Source organism: Netta rufina, assembly GCF_964035555.1.
Source record: "Netta rufina genome assembly, chromosome: 3".
NCBI classification, from domain to species: Eukaryota; Metazoa; Chordata; class Aves; order Anseriformes; family Anatidae; genus Netta; species Netta rufina.
The window spans coordinates 94,398,289-94,419,986 of NC_140125.1; the positions used below are offsets into that span (position 1 = coordinate 94,398,289).

Sequence of the window (21,698 nt, forward strand, 5' to 3'; positions counted from 1 at the left end):
TAAATACGTTTCAGTTTTAGATTTAGACTATAACCAAAGTATGTATGGCTACACTATACATACTATACTATATGGCTACACTATAACAAAGTATGTATGGCAATTAGAACAGTACCAATGCCTGTTAGGCTCTGCAGCCAGCTGTTACGGCCTAGCCACCTCCATAGCATTAAATCTCATATCCTCTTTAACAAGATAACTTCATAAAAAATGAATCTAGGAAGTAATGCCTGGATGAAGTGAATTCCCAAGTCTGTTTGGTGATGGAGTGCGTGAGTGCTCATGGACGGGTCCAAAGCCTCACCTGGGCGGGTGTAACAGTGTTAACAGTGCAGATTCCCAAGTACTCTGCTGAGTTTGTCTCTTGGCACTCTTTACTTGCATGTATGTAGACTGTGCATCCCTGTCTGCTCAGTGGTTTATGAAGACAAATTTGAACTCAAGCCAAGGCAGAACCAAGAGCTTGCTAGATTGTGAAACTGCCAATAGTGCTATGCCCACTTGCTCTAGTGCAGAGAAATGTAAACATGGCTTTTGCAAATCTCTGCAGACACATAATCCAAATCACAATATGGTCATTACATTGCAATTATTTTGAATCAAATGAGCCAGAACTCATCAACACAGATCTTTGAAACACAGGAAACAGTCCTGTATTGCATATGATATACTCTAAAATGTAAATTTTATCCAGTTTAATGTTGAAATTGTCCACTTTATTTTTTAATTATTATTATTTTTTAATTTTATTTTTTTGCAATTTCCTTTGGGTCACTGCTCCCTAGTATAATGTAATTCACTACCTTTTGTCAGTTTTTAGCTTCCTTGTATCCATCTATATCCACTAATTTTGTTGTGCAAAAATGGAATTAAGGAAATTAAACAGAAATTGATTATTTGGCAAGGCTAGAAGAGAGACATTATTCCAGAAGTTTGTCCTAAATGCAGTGTTCTATTTTAATAATTTTAATATTTAGTGGGTTTTATTTTTCATGGGATAATGGGATTGAAATTGTAGTTGGAACTAAAAGGAAGATGATTTGATTAGCTGTGTATAGTCACTGTAACCAAGTAAGAATTCATACTAATTAGCTGAACGTGTTAAGAATTGCTAAATGATACAGCCTAAGACAAAGAGTTGAGACATAAACTGTTTAAAAAGGGGAACCTATACAATATGGTTTTTTTTGTTTTGTTTTGTTTTGTTTTTCTGTCTTATATTTTCCAGAAGTACAGAGAAATGTCAGTTATAAGAAACCATTTTGTATGAAATGGAAAGATATTTATATCTCTTAATAATTTACTCTTTCTACTTAGTGCTTGATTTGCAGCATTTGTTTTCAGATATACTGTACTAAATTTTGCTGAAAGACACGGGTACATTGATTACCTTTACTTTTCAGGTCAATGGGGATGGTGCTCTGCTTACAAAGAAATGAGAGATTACAGTAAAAGATTTTTGATGAAGTTCATTTAAGAGGCACACACTGATTTGTATACATATGAGTTTACTACCAATGAAATTTAAAAAAAAATCCTTTTGGTATAAACCAATGAATAATGATTGGCTCTGAAAGCTGTCATTTAGCAGTTTACATCAGAGTACTTTAAAACTATTTACATGAAAATAAAGAGAAACTGAGTATATTAAATGTTTCATTAATTTTCTTTAATGACATATTTTTCTCCAAAGTATACAGTAGATGCAGATGATGCAAATTAAGAGTAATTATGTTATTGAAAGGATATTTTTGTCATAATTTCTTAAGACTTGTCATAAATACCATGCTGTAAACATCACTGAATTTCTTTGTGTGCTTTGAGTGCTTTTTTGATTCCTTGCATATCTTCTCCATATCCTGTAATTTTAAATTAAACAATTTCAGTGCTTTTACATTAATAATAACCAGTTCTTCATCACACTGTAACTACCTTTCAAAAATAGTTATTAGGGAGGTTGTCAGCCACCTCAGGCCTACAGCTTATAATTGCCTCAAAAGCTTTTAATGATAAAATAAATACAAAAATATCTGGTTTACAGATAAATCTTAATGTGTATATTAAGACACATTTTCACTTCTTCAGTTTGTCATGGTGAATTCTGTAGTGTCATGAACAAATTTGTTGCTTCTCAATGACAAAGTAAAAATAAAAAATGTTAATTAACATTACTGTTAGAAAAGGCTATACATCAAATATATTTCAGTTTAACTCTATTTGTCTACATGGCAAGACTATAAACTGTCGTCTTTGAAAATATTTAGATGTGCAGTCACTTTTTTTTAAGCTTAATTCTAATAAGGCATACGACAGTACAATATATCATTGCATTTTTTTTAGTAAATAAATAATAATAATAATAATAATAATAATAATAATAATAATAAAACAGGAAGAATCCCATTCTAGACCTTTTTCCACCAGACTTAGACCAATATGAGTGTGAAAGCTATTTAAGAATCCAAGTGCTAAGAAATAATTCTATGGCAGAGTTACATCCATATTAGTTACATTACATCCATATAGTATTCATCAAAATATGGTCATTCATGAACAAATAATTATGATTAGGGCTTCAGCACCTGATGAATCTGTCAATTGCTTTCTAAACTTTTATTTGGACGAACCTTGCATAGAAGAGCTTTCTTTGAGACTGTCACTTGCTAGGATTTTTTGATGCCCCCTTCCCTGCCCCTCCCCCCTGACTTTTTTTTTTTTTTTTTTTTTTTTGTGCTGTGTAAGAAGCTCTGGAGATCAAGTCCAAATGACCTTTTGGTTTTTCTGGATCTGTCATAGTTATCAGTTGTGTTTTGCAAAATAAATTCTTACTTATGACTCTAGCTGACTCCTATTTTGTCAATCTCTGTACAGAAACATCATTTTTTTGCCCAACTTGCCCAGCTGTACTCTGGCTTATCTGAAATAGGGATGCCATAACTGTGCATAGTCCTCAAGATAATGTGGTATTACAGATTTATAAAGTAGCATAATGATATTCTTTGGTCTTTCCTCTACTCCTTCCCTAATAATTTGTAACATAGTACATACAGTTTGTTTGTTTGTTTTTTACTGCTGCTGAGTATTAGCTATCTGTTATTCTTACTGATATCATTTCTAAGGAATCAGCACACTGTATTATTTATAAAGGTGAGATGTCTTTCCAGGTATTTTACATTTATTTACATTGAATTTTATCTGTCATTTTATCACCAAGTGTCACAATATATAGGTCTTTACTGCCCCTCCTGCTTTCAGAACCCCGACTTTATCATCACTGAAAAAGGTCTTCTCACTATTCAATGCTTTTTCCAGCTTGGGCCTCCCCCTGGATCCCTGCAGGACTCAACTAATGACTTCCTCCCAGTGTGAATACTCATTATTTACTCCAAATTTCCAAATCCAAATATTTTATCCTTGACAGGGCCTTCCTACTAATCCCATATCAGGCTGGTTTCTTTGAGAGCCTTTGATAAAGAAACTTGTGAAATGTCTTGGTAATCAAATATAAGGTGTCAGTTTACACTCTTTTCCATGCTTGTTCTTTAGAGAACAGCAGTAGTTTGGTGAAGCCTGATTTCCCTTTAAAATAGCCATCATAGCTCTTCACCTCTTTAATGTTTTTATTTTCCCATGAACTATTATTATCATTTATTCTGATTTTCAGTAATTTAATTGGAAATTCTTAGGAAATTTTTGTTGCACTACCTTCTTCCCAAGCCACCTGTCAAAATTTCCTCCATTATGAACCCAGATGGAGAAAATGTATTTTATTTTTGAGCTCTGACCTCATCTTTCTTGAATACTCCTTTTATAGCCCGAACAGCTGTTAGCCCTACAAGCTCTCTTTCTGGTTTCTAAGTCTTCAAGAAATATTTTATTGTCATTTTTTATGCCTTCTCCAAGTTGCTCCTCAGATTATTTATTTTACCCAATTTCTGTGGATTTTTTTTAGGCTGATAGAGTTTATGGTCATTTCATTCATTTTTCCTTATTTAGATACAACTTCAGATTTTTAAAGGATACTCTTCTTGATTCTAATAATATTCCTGTCCTGATATTTAACTGTCTTATTTGTTGCATTTTCTTGATTTTATTTTTTTCTTTTTTTGGGGGGGGATAGGGAGTATGGAATTTATTTTTTTTTAATATTAAATCCATAATGCTTTTCATATGAAAAATCTTCATATCATATGCTGACTGCTTCCCATAGCATCTCTTTATCATTCTCATTTTTTTGAGGGCTTTTATTAAAGAAAAATTATGTACAATAGTATCATGTTTTGTTCTTGTAGAACTAATTTATTATGACCACTCTTACAGGATGGCTCCTTAAATGTTATATTAAAAAAAGAATATGTCAAGACCAGATGCCTTGTGGTTGTGGATTCCAGTTATAGTTCCATGAGGGAGTCAGTGGCTGTGTTACAGAATAAGGCAGGCTGTTCCATGAGAATAATTGAATTATTCCATGCCCTGCACATGTAACCTTTTTCATTTTTAGGCTTATTGCAGCATTTCACAATACTGGTCAGGTGGTTCCTAAAACAGATTTTATATACATATACATATATATATATATAATATATATATATATATAATATATATATATTAATGTAGTCTCACATTCTCAGTCTGTCTGTTTGGATTTTTCCCTTTTGATTAAATTAGATTGTTTATCACATTTTGTTTCCTTTAACATCCCATACCATTCCTCCTTAAGCCAGGACAGCCAGGTATCTCATAGTTCTGTTATCTGCCTATCTTCAACTATGTTTCCAGCATCCCTTTTAACTACAGATGCCAGTCTTCATCCTGTTTATTAAATCCCTATTGTTTGTGTAGCATGCATATGTAGCAGTTTTTTGATTTTCTACTTTGAATGTTATTTAAATGGCACTTGTAAAGCAGCTTGTTCTGGCCGCTTTCCTGGTTTTTCTTTCATTTTCAGTCTTCTGTTTTATGCGATATTTGAGAATTTAGAGTTTCTGCAGCTTTTTCCCTAGTGGATATATAATTGAAAACAATCTGCTCTTCCATACCACTGACGTTCTTCCACTTTTCAGATTAAAAGCTTTTAAACATTATTCTCGATTTTAAAAGCCAACAGCTGGATCCTTCATACTTCAAATGAGGTCTTTTCCTTTTGTATAGCCTCTCCATATCCTAGAGGTGTTCTCGGTTTGAGATGAATCTTAATTCTTCCTCCTAACAACATTATTTCAGCCCATCCTTGCAGCTTTGGTTCTGTTGTAACAAGACTATTGCACAGAATGCTACTGTGCAGGTCCAAATTTCAGCTCCCAAACCACCTACGTTTGGCCTCCATAAGTTCTTTCCAGTGTTCCTCTGTTGCTATGATTCACAAGGACTGCAAATTAATGCATGTAAGATGTTCTTGGAGTCTGGAGAAATTTCTTTTGAATCTCCTGAGACACCAATACAGGTTTCCATCCATATCATGATATCTGTAACATGGCATAGAATCATAGAATAATTAAGGTTGGAAAAGACCTTCAAGATCATCTCGTCCAACCATCACCCTACTGCCAATATCACCCACTAAACCATGTCCCTGAGTGCCACGTGCAACCTTTCCTGGAACACCCCCAAAAACATTGAAAAGTGATTGTCCTCTTGCTTGTGGCACTGGTGAGATCACACCTTGAATATTGTGTTCAATTTTGGGCCACTCACTACAAAAAGGATATGGAATTTCTTGAGCATGTGCAAAGAAGAGCAATGAAGCTGGTGAAAAGATTAGAAAACAAGAGTTATGGGGAGAGGTTGAGGAAAATGGAGTTGTTAAGTCTAGAGAAGAGAGGGCTGAGGGGGTACCTCGTCACTGCCTGAAAGGAGATTGCAGTAAGGAGGATGTTAGTCTCTTTTCTCAGGTGAAAACTGATAGGATGTGAAAAACATGCCAGAGAAGTTTAGATTGGATATTAGAAATAATTACTTCATAGAGAGGGTGGTCAAGGATTGTGAGTTTCAGACTGATCCCTCTTTACATACCAAATTAATTACTTTGGTATAGCTAATAGTGTCACTTTCAACCTTCCAGGGTGAAAAACAGTTTTGTTCACTGTGGATATGCAGTATCACAATTGTAAGACTTCCTTCCTGGATACTCTTTAGTTATTACAGCCTGTCTTATTCAAAGACACTCAGGCCCACCAGCTTACTCCTGCCAGCTTGTTTTTCACATACAATGTCTTGTTCTTCTTTCCAGGTGTTGCACTGAAAATACTTTTTTCTATCTTACCTTAACTAAGTCTAAAGGACGGAAATGTCACTTGCAAAGGCATGCCATCAGCAAAGTATGACATTCTCAGTGCTTTGGATGCTTTTGACACTCAAAAGTCCTAAAACTCAGTAACGTCTAGCTTTGTAATGAGACTGAGTAGGTGTTCCAAATAGGAATTAGTGAGTAATAACTGCTATTGATTTGGCAAAATAACAAACATCAACAAATACTAAAAATGAAAAAGTCACATTCTTTGTATAATATTTAACACAATGATGGATTCTTCATAGTTAGAAAATCAGGTACATTTATATCAAATTACAGAGTGTTAACATATATACATATATGTTAAGTTTGTTTTTACATTCAGCAGTATTAAACTATAAATTAAGGGATCAGTTGCACTGGTTACTGCTACTAACATCTGTAGGAAGAAGCTCTGCAGACCCTCTGTTTGGCATGCTAGAGGGGAAGTCAGAAATGTTTCAGTCTGGAGAAGGGAGTGGATCTTTCCATGCCCAATACTTTGGTTGTGTAAACTAATGGAAAGCCATCTATGCAAAATGATGAGTTAACACAGCCTTTTTTCCTTCTTTGAGCTCATTATAGCAAGCAATAAATTAAGTACCAGTTCAGGTCTTTGAGTTAATACAGTATTACTTAAGTGTTTTCACCTTGTAAATATATTTTTTAAAAGGTGTCCTCCTCTTAAAATATTTTTAAAATATGTTTTTAAAAACATTTTAAAACAACAAACAACAATATAGAAAATGTAGAGAGGGAAAAAAAAAGAAGAACCAGAATTTTGTAAAATGTTTTTGAGTGCTTTCCCAGACTGGTTTAATTTCTGTAGAGTGATGTGAGATGTCAATCAATTTAAAGTTATGCTTTGCTTTGATTATAAACATGACTTGAGAATGAAATGAATATTTGCATAGTGCTTAGTAAATGTAAATTGATACACAAATGCTGCTGTAAGTATAATTACTTTAATAATGAAAGGCAAAATTCAGTTGACTAACACGGTTTTTAATTAGATTAACATAAACCATTTGTGATTTGATACAATGCTTTCTGCAAAATTAAATGCTACATGCATGTATGCTAAATCGGTTCACTAACATTTGGGTCCAAATTAAGTGTCATTATATTTTCATTGACTAAAAAGAAATTTGAGTTTTATGCCACATTTTTCCTAGTCCAATATTAGTGGCATATATTTGAAAGATACGTTAGTTTTATGGCTAAGTATTCAACCCTAACACATCCTGGTTCTTGTTGACTCAGAACTTAAATATGCAAATATAGCATCTGGCAAAGAGAAATCTTTCACCTAATATGAAATCATATCCAGCTCAGTTAGACTAGGATGATGCACTTGAAAATCCCACTGCATTACAGCTCCTTTACATCTTCCTTTTAAGTTCCAAATTCTGTAAATTAGAAAAAAGTTGGTAGGTTGCTGCCAGTTAGCAAAGAGCAGATGGTGTTTATTACTGTGACCAGTAAATTGTGTATCTGTGGGAGTAATAAGCCCAATTAGCCAAATGTTGATTATGCTTTTAAGTGTTGTAGTCTAAGTACCTATTTCCATACCTGTGCATATGCTGAATATAAACTTATTGTGCACTTTTGAAAAAGCTTGGTGGTGCACTTCTTCAGTTTGAAGTGTTAGCATTCATAGAAATATCATTTTATATAACATCTTTTAAGTGAGTCAGTCTTACCTTGTATTTTACTTATTTCTAAATATTAAAAGTTTACTGTCTCAGGCTTGGCTGAAATGAATGTGAAGAGGGTCTTTTTTATTATTTTTTTATTTTATTTTTTTTGTCCCACTGAGGCCCCTTGCCCTTGATTTAATAGAATATGACTATTACATAGTCTGACTTTGCTTTGAAGGGAAGGAGATTTTTAGCCTAGCCTACTCTGCCATTTAAAAAATACTGCTCTATTTGAACTGTCATTCATTAAAGAGCAGTCTTCATAGATATGCATCCATAAGAGCCATCCCTGCTTACCATCAGCCTTGCACAGTGCTTTGACTAGTATGGCCAAATAGAGGTAAGCTTAGAGAAAATCAGCACCAGGAAATGCTGGTAGTGTATTCCATTCTTGAAATTCCATGCTGTGTAGTGTATTCCATTCTTGAAATGCAGACAAAACAGGGCCAAAAGGCAAAAAGAAAAGATAAAATGTGACATAAAGATTCTCTTTCCCATTTCTGAGGTGAAAAAGCAGGGTACTGTGTATCCCTCTTGTCAGCAGAACCTGATCTTACTGCACTTACCTTGAATTCAAATAAGCAATAGTAGCTACATACATGTAACAAGGTCTATTTTTTATTTTATTTATTTATTTTTCAGCATACTTGACAGCTTAGGGTAAATATCATGTCTCTTTGTGTCTGTACAGTGTTTGGTACATTGATTCTATCTAAGTATCTTTGCAATTAAAATAATAATTAAAAAATATGACTGCAGTGAGTCATAAACCCCTTAAACTTGTTAATTGCAGATTTAATATAGATTCAGAAGTTTATTTGGTTCTTGGCTTCTTCTCAATTACCTCATGTCAAAGTTAAAAACAGAATTACACAAAATGAAATGTTTGGGTATGTGACAGATTAGTGGATTATAATAAATCATACTTCTAATGCATGTATTAGAGAATTATTTATTCAAATTTTCCTCAGTTAAGTCATTACATTTAACTGAATAAAGACACATCAGACACCAAACAATTACTTTTTAAAAACAGATAAAATATTTTAATTCTAAGGCCCATTTAAATTCCTCTATTTAAATGCCACAACTTGTTACCAAATTCTGACAGAAATTTGCTTAAAATGAAGAATGAGGGAATATTTTTGTTCTCTCAGTATGGACTTGTATCTGGAGGATGTTTGTCTAGAGTCACTGACCATCTGTTTCATGGAGTTATGCCAAAAATACATTTTCACTGTAGATTTAGATGCTTGCTATGAGCTAGGAAATAACCAGACAAATATTGCACCATCTTCTTCAAGCACACCATAAATATGTGCTCCCAGCACTTTTCAAGATAAAAAATGTGTAATAAAAATGTTTATTTCTTAGGTAAATCTCTCAAACGTGGTGGCTTTAATGATTTTAACTTTGTTACTCAAATTTAATTTATTCTTGAGGTAATTCTGTTGATTTAAACCAGAAATGAATTTGCCCCCGTGTTTTCAAGAAGCTGTATTTTTCCTTAGAGCATTTCATTTTGAGCCCACCTTTTTCCCCATGAGCTAGTATCAGGTTTCTGCTCCAATCATATACGAACAGATCAGACACAAAGCGCTCTGGAGGATAGGGCAGCCTTATCTTTTGGTTCTGGGACCTCTGTATTGAAGTCTCATCAGTGCATTAGTCTAAGAAAGCATTAGAACATCTACTTAGGTCTCCAGAGCCCATATAAAAAAAGATGTTCATTTTCTTCTTCTCCTGCTGTCTCCTAACATGCCCAGCTAAAGTAGAGTCCTGCAAAATTTGACCCTTCCAAACAGGTTTCTTGTAAGGTCTTCTCCAGAGGCAGCAAACACTACAGTGCCAGAATTAAAAATAATATTTCATTCTTATCTGAAGCAGTAAGTGCATTTTGGAAAAGCAGAAAAATAATAGATTTTGAAGAGGCATTGGGATAAGCAACTGTATATAGAGGGAGAAAAACTTGTGCATTGCAGGATTTGCTAAGCTTAATGTGCCTATAAAGTAATGAGGGAAATAAAATTTTCCTTCCTAATCTTCCAGTGCTACCTTTACAAAAAAAAAAAAAAAGGGAAGTCCCCTATGCATATCAAAAGCTGAGGCAGTCTTTAACAAATGCTAAAATGATTGAAATATCAGAAGTCCTAGAACAGGGTGAGAATAAGCAGATCTAAGTAAAGTTTTACTCAGGAGTGGAAAATGTCTTTGTCTCCTCTCGTTTTTCTGTAGCACAGAACTGAATTTAGATAGGAAGAAGATTTTTTTTTTTTTGGTGGTGGTAGTAGTGTTTTTTATTATTATTGTTTTAATTTATTTGCTTTGTTGAATAGAGAAAGTTTGTGAGAATAAATAGCTCTGAATATGGAAAGACACTTTGTCCCCCCACAAAAGAGCTGATAGCATAGTGAAAAATAACAAACCTGCTTTGTGTTGCCCAAGCCACTGCTATTTCTATTTTGCTGTTACTAGGATTAGAAGAAATTAATTTGGTCTCCCAGTTCAGGATTTTGTGTTGCTTTATCTTACAGCTGGAACCACTTGTCTGTCTTATTCCTTATTTATATAAGTTTTGTTGCTTTTCTGAACATTTATCTGTGTATAGAACAGAAATAGTCACTGACACATATGCTTTTTATGAATGACAAACATATTCCTTGTTTCACTTGTAAAACCTGATTTAAATAGTATTTGTAAAATATGCAGTGCTACAGTTATATCAGGGAAGTATTTGGGCTACATCAAACATGGAAACAATTATTCTTCTAAATGTAAATGTTCACTTTCTATCAATCATTCTATTAAGTTTGAGGCTTATTAAAATGCTGTAAATATAATGCTAGATTTGTTATAGCTATAACTGTGGTGTACGGAGATGCTCAAAATCTTTAGTAATACTTAATGGAGATTTTTAATTTTGAAAGCACTGTGGGCTAGAGCTTTATGTTGCAACATAGGATAACAGCAAATATGATTATTTGCCATTTGATTGTCAGCATTTTTGCCCCCATGTGCAGAAGGGAGGTGGAGAGGAAAGGATGTTTTAGATAGGATAAGATTTATGGGGAGCACTTAAATTCATAGTGCTTCTTTTTGGTGTAGTAACTGTGTACTTCTGACAGTGCTACATGGCTCAACAGGCCACCTCAGCAAGGGTGACTTTCCTCAGCCAAAGGTGCCTCATGCTGCTGGCTCTGGGAAGACCCCACCTGACCTCACAGCCCACCTCTGAGGAAGGTCACAATATTCCTTGGCACTTAAAAGCAGACTGGCAATGGCAGCCCACCTGGTTGTTACAAGAGAACTGAGCATTAGGTGTTGGTTAGGTTATTCAAGCTTATTACATTTGGAGAGAGTCTTCTGTATACAACGAAAATAAAGATTCAATGTTTGATTACTATTTTGAGCATTAAAAATGAGGTAGCAACGAAAGTCACAACTGCTATCTGCCTAGCTCCTTTAGCTCCATTTTTAGCTGTCAGGTCATTGAGATTGCTCCAGTGCAAGAAGCCACAGACAGGTCCTGAACCGCTGACTTGGGATACTTAAGGGTGTGCCAGCTAGCCTCCTAGTATTAAAAACAAAAACAAGATTAAAAACAAAATCAGGATTAAAAACAAAAACAACAAAATTTGGTCATAATCCTCTACTTGTACAGAAGAAAAACAAACAAAAAAAGTGTCTGAATCACTGTCATAAAATTGGGGCTTCACAACTTTTGTTGTTGTTGCTTAATTTTAACAAAACTTCCATTTGATGTTTGATGTATGAGACATTGATGGGTCCCTTGTTATTAGAAGCTTACTGTATTAGTATACATATGCAGTTCATACACAGTTCAATAGGATAGAGTATAAAAGTATGCTGGTGTCAGCTACAGACTCTACAGTACAAATTCACTTTCTTTTCCCCATCTTATATACAACAAAAATACAATAATGGAGCTGTGTCCATTTATCTTGTATGCCTTCTTTAAAGTTCAAACTCCCACCTGTGTTCATGTCCAGGAAGATTTGCTTTAATATGCCGTATACTGAAAAAACTTCCTCTTCAGTTCACCACACTATATAAACCGGATATTATGTAAGCATAAACTTATAAATATTTGTGTATGTGTGTGTTTATTCACAATTCCATAATAATCCTGCTGATATTAGGACTTTAAAAAGCAATACACAACATTGAGTTTGAGGAAGATAAGTTCAACAATGGGAGTGAGAATACCTTTCATGATCTTGATGTATTATAGTACACTCAAGACTGTCATAACAATGTATGTTAGCTATGAGATATATTTTATGAACTAATTATTGTACATGTTTTTAACAGCACAGGTTATAGTTAATCTCTGGCATTCCACAGATGCCATGCACAACAAATATATCATCATAATAAATGCTGACACTGGGAGACGGACTGCCTATGCTGTGCTCCAGCTTGACAACACCTTGTTAGCTTTAGGCATTGTTTTAGTGGCTTAACCTGAAGCAAGTGAGGTGTGTTGATGTGCAGCATGTTTTACTGGGAGGGATTTTCAGACTTCCAGGAGTTTTATGATTATAGACTAGTGCTAAAGATAGTTGGCAGCCCTAGAGCTTTCAGGTGCTGTCAAGACTAAGGACAATGGTATAATTTCTGATATTGTGCAGTGGCTTTTCTTCAACTCTAAACAAAACAAAAATAAGAGCAATTCAGTTTTTCACTTGTAACTGCTTGCTTCCTGATCTATGTTTTCAGAGAATATCTAGAAGGTGGATGAAGTGTAAATGCTTGTCTGATACATAATCAATAGAATTAAAATCCCTTGCCACTTATTTCCTCTGAAGTGATTAAAATCCACTTTGTACATGGTTTATGTTGGCCATACTGCTCCTTTGCAGCAATATTTCAAGGTAATTATTAGACAGTTTATGACGTGCTTAAGTATAAATGTTCAGCATAAATCTCCATAGACTGTAGTTTAATAGTTTTGCTCTATTCAGAGAGCTAACACTGTTGAGCTTTGGCTGGCCTTCTTGTAGGCTTTTACAAGCTTACATAGCTGTATAGCTCTTTCAGCTTTTGAAAGGCATCTATTCCTAATATTTAGAGACTCTGAAAGCATAATTTCTGTCTGGTTCTACTCTGATTGGTGAAGTGTAAGTTGCACAAAATACTTCATCTTGTAACAACTGTTCTGCATGTAAGCATGTTCCCTGTAGAGAAGAGACAGTTCTGCTGTTTGCTCGACCTTCTCTAATGAGCCTTCACATGCATGAGATTTCATTTTTGAAATCTTACTTCTATCAGTAGATTAAGTCCTAGGGCTAATATATAGTCTCAAATTAAAGATGAAATTCAGTCCTTGCTGTTTCTTCTTCATCCTTAGACTTATTTCCATATGAAATTTAATAATCCATCTGAAGCCAGCAACTTCTTCCAAGTAAAGTTGGCCATGCAAGATGCATAGCTAGTTTGAGTACAGACTTAGTATTGTAGATATCATGATGATTTAAAAGGGTAGAATTTATTAGGAAAGTTGTTAACTTTTATTAAATCAACACATAGAGTTAGAACAAATTGCAAGGACACACACCTGAAAAATGTTTTTTTGAGCTTCAAAGCTTGCTCTGCTTTTCTGCAGCTGTACTACTTGCTACTTCCCCTTAGATATTTCATCTTGCTGAAATCAGTTATGTTAATTTAGGTGGAAGTAGATTCTGCTTTACATGTTTATTTTTCCTCTGATTACATATTATTTTCTTTGATGATATAACCAATATTTGAAGGAAGTTGCAAGTAATTTGTAATTAAGAAACTGGAACAAAAGTTAACTTGAGTTCCAGGGTATCTGGCCTGATTTTGTGTTTGGCTGGTATATTTGCATGTTAGGTTCTTGCTGGCTAAAATGGAAACAACATTCCCCCAGATCTCCTTTTTAAGATTAAATTTAAAATAGCAGGTAGCACAAAACAGGTTATGTTACAACATTCTTCTCTCACCATCTCCCACAGTATTCTCCTGAAGAAGCTGGCTGCTGATGGCTTGGACAGTTCAGTGGGGGAAGAACAGGCTGAATGGCTAGGCTCAAGGAGTCACAGTGAATGGAGTTCAGTCCTGTTGGCAGCTGGTCACCAGTGGTGTCCCCCAGGGCTTGGTACTGGGGTACTCTCAGGTGACTCTCAGGTGATAGGATGTAAAAAAACATTGTGCCAGTGAAGTTTAGATTGGACATTATAAATATTTTTTTTTCATGAAGAGGGTGGTCAAGGATTGGAACAGGGTGTGTAGGGAAGTGGTGGAGTCCCCATCATATTCTTAAGAGATATGCGGACATGGCACTAAGGGATGTGTTTGATGTGACTCAGTAGGTCAAGTTGATGGTTAGACATGGTGATCTCAAAGGTCTTTTCCAACCTAAATGATTCTCTGATTCTCTGATTCTATGTTCTTTCTAGAGGTTCATGTGTAGTTTTGACACCAGTATGTCCTGGATTGCTATTCTTATTGTCACGTTCTTCATCCCATTTTTCTCCTAGTTCTGCTCTAAAATAAAAACAAGGAAGTACATATCAAATGCACACCTTTATCCTCAGCTGAGCTTACTTTTTGTTGAAAGACAAGCCAGAGTACTGTCTGTTCAAACTTGATCATAGTTTAGAAATATCCTAAGCAAATACTGATGGTTCTCAGTCAAATTCCAAAGACAGCATGCCATAGAGTTTGTAAAAGATTTTGGAAAGTATAAAACATATTAAATTGAATAAACTATTGACTGCAGAATAAATAAATCATTGTTACTTTATAACTCCTCCCCTTTTGCTATTTTTATCAACATTACATTAGCACCCCATTTATTTACTGTTCTGCCACCAAATTTTTCATATAGATATCTCTCCTCCCCATACATATAAAACAATGTTGTATGTGTCACAGGACCTGTGCAGTGTTTAAGAGTATTAGCAGCATGCCAGGCAAATCACAGTGCTCCTCAAAATCTTCTCAGAAAACACCCTGAATATCTACAGTGATCTATTGTTTGTATGTTTAGTTCAGTTGCTGGCAAAACAGACATTTGAAGCTGATACATAAAACAGCACTTATTTTAAAATCTATATGTAAAACATCAATTCTTAAAAATCCATTGAAAGATCTAACTTTGCAGAATATATTACTTTGCCAATAAAGCTGGCTCAGTCAGTAAAGAACATATTCATTCTCTCAGTTTCACCTGTCATCTAGTAACAAAAGTTCTTGTTTTAGTTAGCTAAACCTAAGCAGCCACTGATTATTTCTCTCCTAAAGATGAACCTCCTAGGTTCCAAATAAGCCACAAATGTTTTTACTGATAGAAAAATATCTCCATTCTCCACACTTCTATGTATTAGGCCTAGAAAGGAAATTAAACTTTTCCCTTTAACCAACTCCTTTGTAAAGGTTTATTAACTTTTCAAAAAGGTGCTCCTTGGTTTAAAATAGTTCTCTTTCTTACTTTCTAGTTCAATTTTGTTGGGAAATTGCTTGGACCAAGAGGAAACTCCTTGAAGCGGTTACAAGAAGAAACAGGCGCAAAAATGTCTATCTTGGGGAAAGGCTCCATGAGGGATAAAGCCAAGGTACTGTGTCTCGATTGTGACTGCAATTAGTGTTGATACATTTCTTCTTAGCTGTTACACTTAGATTGCCTGTCTACTTATTAATGACTCAGTTAATAGACTTAAGATAGACTCTGACTCCAAAGGCTCATTTGTTTTTTTCAAGTTACATCAATTGTTTAAATATAGTTTTTCTCTTGCTACTCAAACCTTCCTGTATAATTGTGAACCACCACAGTTACTGTAGTACCACTGTTGTTTAAATAATTGACACAAAAGAGAAACCATCTTTTTTTTTTTTGAGTAAAACCTTTTTCTCCTGGGAAAGTTTAACTTGTTAAGATTACTGCTTTAATGCTGACGTACATTAGTAGTTTTTCTCTTTTGTTTCTTTAGGTGTGTTCTTAATGCTTATTTAGAGAGCTAATATTTTAAAAAATCTTTAAGTTTTATTCAGGGCATAGTTTTAATAAAGACAACAAAGTGTAAATTTTATTTAAATGTGCTTAGAAATGCACAATAGATAAAGAATCTGTATTTGGAATCATGGCTATTGCACCTTAAGTATTTATTCATAAAGTCAAGTCATATATATGCAAACCAAAGAGCAAGTAAGTATACATTGCATTGTGGCACCTTACTTTACAGGATGTAGAACAGCATTACTATGGTCAACACAGAAATAATGACTACTAATTTCACTGCACTGTATATTGCCTTTAGTAATGCTGTGCATTATTCAGCTTTCCTTTCTATCACCTCTATCATTCATCTCAGTAGCTAAAATAATGAAAGAAATAACATGCCAGAATAAAGGAAAGGCTAATCAGGATTTTACCATTTTTATGGTTGGCGTTATTTGGTCTTGGTAATGCGTATCAGCAGTCACACTTGCATTATGAGATCTCCAATGGCAATATTAAAAAGAAAACACAAAAAGACAAATTAAGCACACAGAGTGTATTTCATTTTTTCACTGCTTTCTTTATGACATTGGGCATACTCACACTTCAATTATCTATTTAACATTATATTTTATGATAATAAATGTTGATTACACTACAGATTGTATTTTTAGTTATTGACAAGTAAAATATTTTATGACTTCTGGCTTACTTCTGGAATTATAAAAAACGACTGCCTGGATGAATGAATGTGAGTGCTGCTAAGTAGCAGTAATTTGCATCTGTACTACGGCTGCCAGCTCCATTCTCAGCCACCCACTCAGATTATTATTGCCAAGAGAGGCAATTGCCCAGACAGAGAAGTGTGAAGAGCTTGTTACCAGATAAAGAGGTTTAAGCACATAAATAGACAAAGTCCTCTGATTTTGAGATCAGTGACTCTTCTTATCATACCATTTGAATTTCATCTGATCATAACAAACAGTGCCAGCATGCCAGTTATTATATTCACTCATGAGTGTGTCAGTAGAACAAGATTCATTTTTTTTTCTCTCTTCATAGAATATTGATGCCTAAAGTTCAATATGAAGTTTACCATGAACTTCATGGAAAGTCACTCATATAAGAAATGTCTAAAAAATGAAGTTCTAGAGTAAAATGGCATTAAATATGGCAGTGATGAAAGCAACTTCTATAAAGAAGGCCTCATTTACTTATCAATTTACTTATCTTAATCCAATTTAGACATCACTGACTCAAAAGAAAATGAAATGCCTATGCTTTTACAGTGAGAGAGGAATTGTCTGATCTGTGTACATCACTGTTAGCAGTTCCAAGCAAAAGAGACTGAGAATGGGATGGATAATAGTTGCAATTCAGAGAGGATTTTCTAGGTTGAGATTCTGGTAAAACTAAAGAAAATAATTGTGAGCACAAATAAATAGCCTACACTGCCACAGCACTAAGGAAAATGTAATTTGCTCTGGCTAAAACAGCTTTCTTGCTTTAAAACAAGCTCACTAGCCTCCTTTATGCAGCACTTTTTATGGAATTAAATACAAATTGCCAGAGTCTGGAGGTTTGCTGTGGTTATTTCATACCATACTAGAAATCAATTTATGTATACGAGTTGATGAATCTTCCTTCTAGAGGAATTTTCAGGAAAAATCTGTGTAATTTTTCACTGTTAACTAGAATATCCTTAGGGCTGTCTGTATTATGCCAAGGGCCGTACCAGTCCCCAAGCAGACAGCAGGCATGTGGGCTTTTCCCCTCTGGTCCAGTGCAGCTGACTGCTCAGCTGCATCAGAGCAACAGAAGCTGAATTTCAGTGATATACCTGACGGAAAAGATTAAATACTTTTACACCTGAAATCCTCACTTAGTGTTCACAGAGGAATAATATGTGTCTTTTTGGTACCAAAATGATGGTAGGCACATGTTTGGCTCTACAATGAACCTCTCTGGGCATATTCTGTAATTTCAGGCAAGGGGAGGTGCAGTTTCCAGTTCTGGCAACCTCCCTCTGTTAAGGGTGGTTTATCTGGTTTTCGTATTTTATTTATTGTTAAAAAAGAAACTTATGTGTAAATTCCAGAGACTAAGGAACTGAATTTGTTCCTTTTTCAAGTATCAGGGGACACTGTTGGTAAGAGTGACTTGATTTTTTTGCATACCTACTGTTCCTACAATTGCATAGGAATATTAATTTGAACAATCAATGCAACTTACTTAACATGAATAATATCAGCAACTCCAGTTGTGCACTAAATCAACTCCAGTTGTGCACTAAATACCACAGAACTTATATACATCTCACAGGAAATTATGTTCACAATTGTTGAAGAGTTGCCCAAAAATAACTTTGTCAATTTTCCAGAATAATATTGCGGATATAAGAAAAACTTAATCTTTGTGATCAAGCTAATGCCACTAGTTTATTTTGCTGTAATGAGCACAATCTGTAGGGAAAGATCCTACAGAGTTCTGATAGGAAAAACAAGCTCCATCATGAGATGTTGCATTACCTCTAGGCACAACAAAAGATGATACTGAATTTTAGATACTTATTCTCTGTGTCCAGTTCTGGGCTCCCCAGAATGAAAAATACAGGGATCTCCTGGAAAGTGTCCAGTGGAGGGCCACAAAGATGATACAGGGCCTGGAGCATTTTTCCTATGAGGAAAGGCTGAGAGACCTGGGTCTGTTCACCTTTGAGACAAGAAGACTAAGAGGGGATCTTATCAATATTTATAAATACCTTAAGTGTAGAAGACAAAGGCTTATGGCCAACCTCTTTTCAGTGGTTTGTGGGGACAGGACAAGGGGCAATGGCCACAAAATGGAGCACAGGAAGTTCTGCACCAACATCAGAAAGAACTTCTTCACGGTGAGGGTGACAGAGCACTGGAACAAGCTGCACAGGAAGGTTGTGGAGTCTCCTTCTCTGGAGATATTCAAGGCCCGTCTACCTGGAATATCTCTCTGGAGATATTCAAGGATGTCTACCTGGGCAACCTGCTCTAGGGAACCTGCTTTGGCAAGGGGTTGGACCTGATGATCTCTTGAGGTCCCTTCCAACCCCTACAACTCTGCGATTCTGTGATTCTGTTCCTTTTGATTTTGTATGAAGAACTGTACTTTTAATGTTGGCTATAGCTGAACTTTGAAATATTTGTTAGCTGAATAACTCCATTTATTTTTAAATCATAAGAAGGTATTGTTCAACATGATGAGCATAGTCATGGCTTCTGAGAATTGTGCCCGTCATAAGAGCACAGCCAGTTTCCTTTGAGTTCTTAGGACAGGTTCAGCTCTCATTGTCTTGGTGACTGACATGATGCCATCAAAGCACATCATTCCTGTAATAATATAGAATTATAAATATGCAAAGACATTCTTCAGAACAGGTAGTGATGAGATTAAGCATAGTCATGTTAAGTTGCTTGCCTTTTGATTCTTTTCCACTTCTTTTTCTGCTTTTTCCTGACAGCATGGGAGGCAATTGTAAAGGTAAACAATCAAACTGAAGTGACAAGAGAAATCTCATTCCAAGTAGAATGAATTGATTGCTTTCATACTTAGATGCAGATTTCCTGCTTTTCAACTATACAATGAATAGTTTTCACTGCCATTTAAAAAAAAAAAAAAAAAAAAAAAAAAAAGCATGCAGGGAGGTGGAATAGATTTTTAATTAAGCTATAGCAGAAAGAGCATAGATTCTCTTTAAAAGAAGCAGAAAAACATATAGCGATGTTTCTTAAACACTTTGATTTCTTCAGTGAGGTACCTGAAAACAAGATACCAGAAAGACTTTTTTTCTTTTTTTTTCAAGAGAGAGTACAGTGTTAGGGCTTGCACTATTTCTTCAAAATCCCTGGTTTTAGATTACTTATATGAGTAGTAGTAGCATTTTTATTCACACTAATTATATACCAATATACAATAAATATGCACTAAAGATTAATAGTATATGTAACTTATCTTTGTATTTTGTAGAACTTTGGAACATAGTTTGTGAGAAATCAAAATGGCAATGATTGCCATTTTGCAGATGGGACCCAAAGGAACATTTTTGAAGGAAAAGAGAACATTTAGGGACAGGGATAAAAGAAACATACTGGTGTTACTAGAACTTTCATTAAGGGCTGCATTACCTAACTGCAGGTTGATGGAACTTGGGGAGAATATGTGGGAAGAATTGACACAGTCCTTCTTCCCCCTCCACTTTGCCACAAGAACTGCCTACTGAGTGGAGAGAAAATACTGATCTGAGGGTACATTGGTATGATGTCCTTAATAACAAGGGTGAGAATACAATCAACAGCTTTAATCATAGTCCAACAGCATGCACTTATCTGAAACATGACCTCACTTTTTCTTTATGTGTCTTTCAGAGATTAACTATGCCAAAGTAAGATTGTATACAGCAAGATTTACCTTTAACAACTATACTTAGAGTCAATATAAAAAACTAATTGGTATGAATAATACTGTTAAAACAGAGCAAATGAAAGCCATGACCCCAGATTAATAACCGAAACAAGGCATAGAAAATGAAAAACAACAACAACAACAAACACACAAACACACACACACACAAAATAAATAAAAGTTGAAAAAGGGAGCAAGATGGCTTGGAAAAAATATGGCAGGTATCCTTCTAAGAATTTTATCATAAATCTTTCCTGTATCATCTGTAACTGTATGTTGGTGTTGGGAACATTCAAAGAAAGAAATGACTGAAACACAAAAGTATCTAACAGACATGTGGATGCTCCAAAATTCTGAAATTAAGCTGAATTTATGTATTCAGTTAAGTCAGTGCAAAAGTAGGGATTGAAGAGAAATCTTTAAAACATACAAGTATTTTAGTTTAAAATTTTTAAAAGTAAAATGCTCTTTTCTTTTTTTTTTGGTCTTTTTTTAGAAGAACTTTTGTATTTAAAAATTAGTCTTAGTGAAGAGGTTTGAAAGAACTGTATAACCTAAGAAAAATAAAGTGCTTTTATTTGCTTTAATAACATTTTCAGTTTTATGCAATCTAATATTCTTCATTGCTTTTCATTTTGTGAAAAAAAAAAGAAAAAGAAAAAAAAAAGAAAAAAAATATTTGTAGCCTTATTATTTTTTCCTGAAAAGTCATTATTAGTCACCTATAAGACATGTCTTGCAGGACAAACTAACTATTTAAACTGGAAAGTTGCAGATTGTCTTTGTGGAAATCACAACTGCTTTTTAACAGTTGGGTTTGGAAATTAGTATAAGGCCGGAAAGATAAAATGTAAATTGCTGTAGTATCACATAGGCTGTCATCAGGCTTCATGAAAGAAAATGCTAACTCATATTGCTTGAGTTAAATCTCCCAGATGCTGATATATACCTGTCTCCTCAATTTAAAGCCTTACTGATACTTGGATTGTGATTCACAGACTCGTTTTGTGTTTCCGTTCTGTGTCTATGTCCCCCCACCTCGCATTGCCCAGCAGCCACTCACAGATCAGAACTCACTTGTTTGACTTTGTCCTTTTTTCCAAAGATTCCCATTTCTTTCCCATAAACCATGGGGAGTTAGATAATAAACTTGCACTGCAGCTTTGAAAAATCACATAAGCTGTTTTTTCCATGACTGAATGATTTGCCAACTCCTGAATGAACTTTTATCTGCTTTCAAGTTTCAATTGTTATTTAAAATAGTTACTAAAGCAAGAAGGTTTTATCACAGAAGACTTAAGTGCACCAGAACTGT

The 21,698-nt window shown here is 34.7% G+C and overlaps 1 protein-coding gene across 1 annotated transcript in view; it reads left to right on the plus strand.

Annotated features, from left to right (window-relative positions):
- Positions 1-21,698, plus strand: part of KHDRBS2 (KH RNA binding domain containing, signal transduction associated 2) — a gene marked incomplete at both ends in the record, with an annotated part of 354,308 nt that overhangs the window by 110,056 nt on the left and 222,554 nt on the right. Inside the window, one exon of the mRNA XM_084285229.1 lies at positions 15,450-15,566. Within this exon, the coding sequence (XP_084141355.1) occupies positions 15,450-15,566 (117 nt within the window). The remainder of the gene's footprint in view (positions 1-15,449; positions 15,567-21,698) is intronic.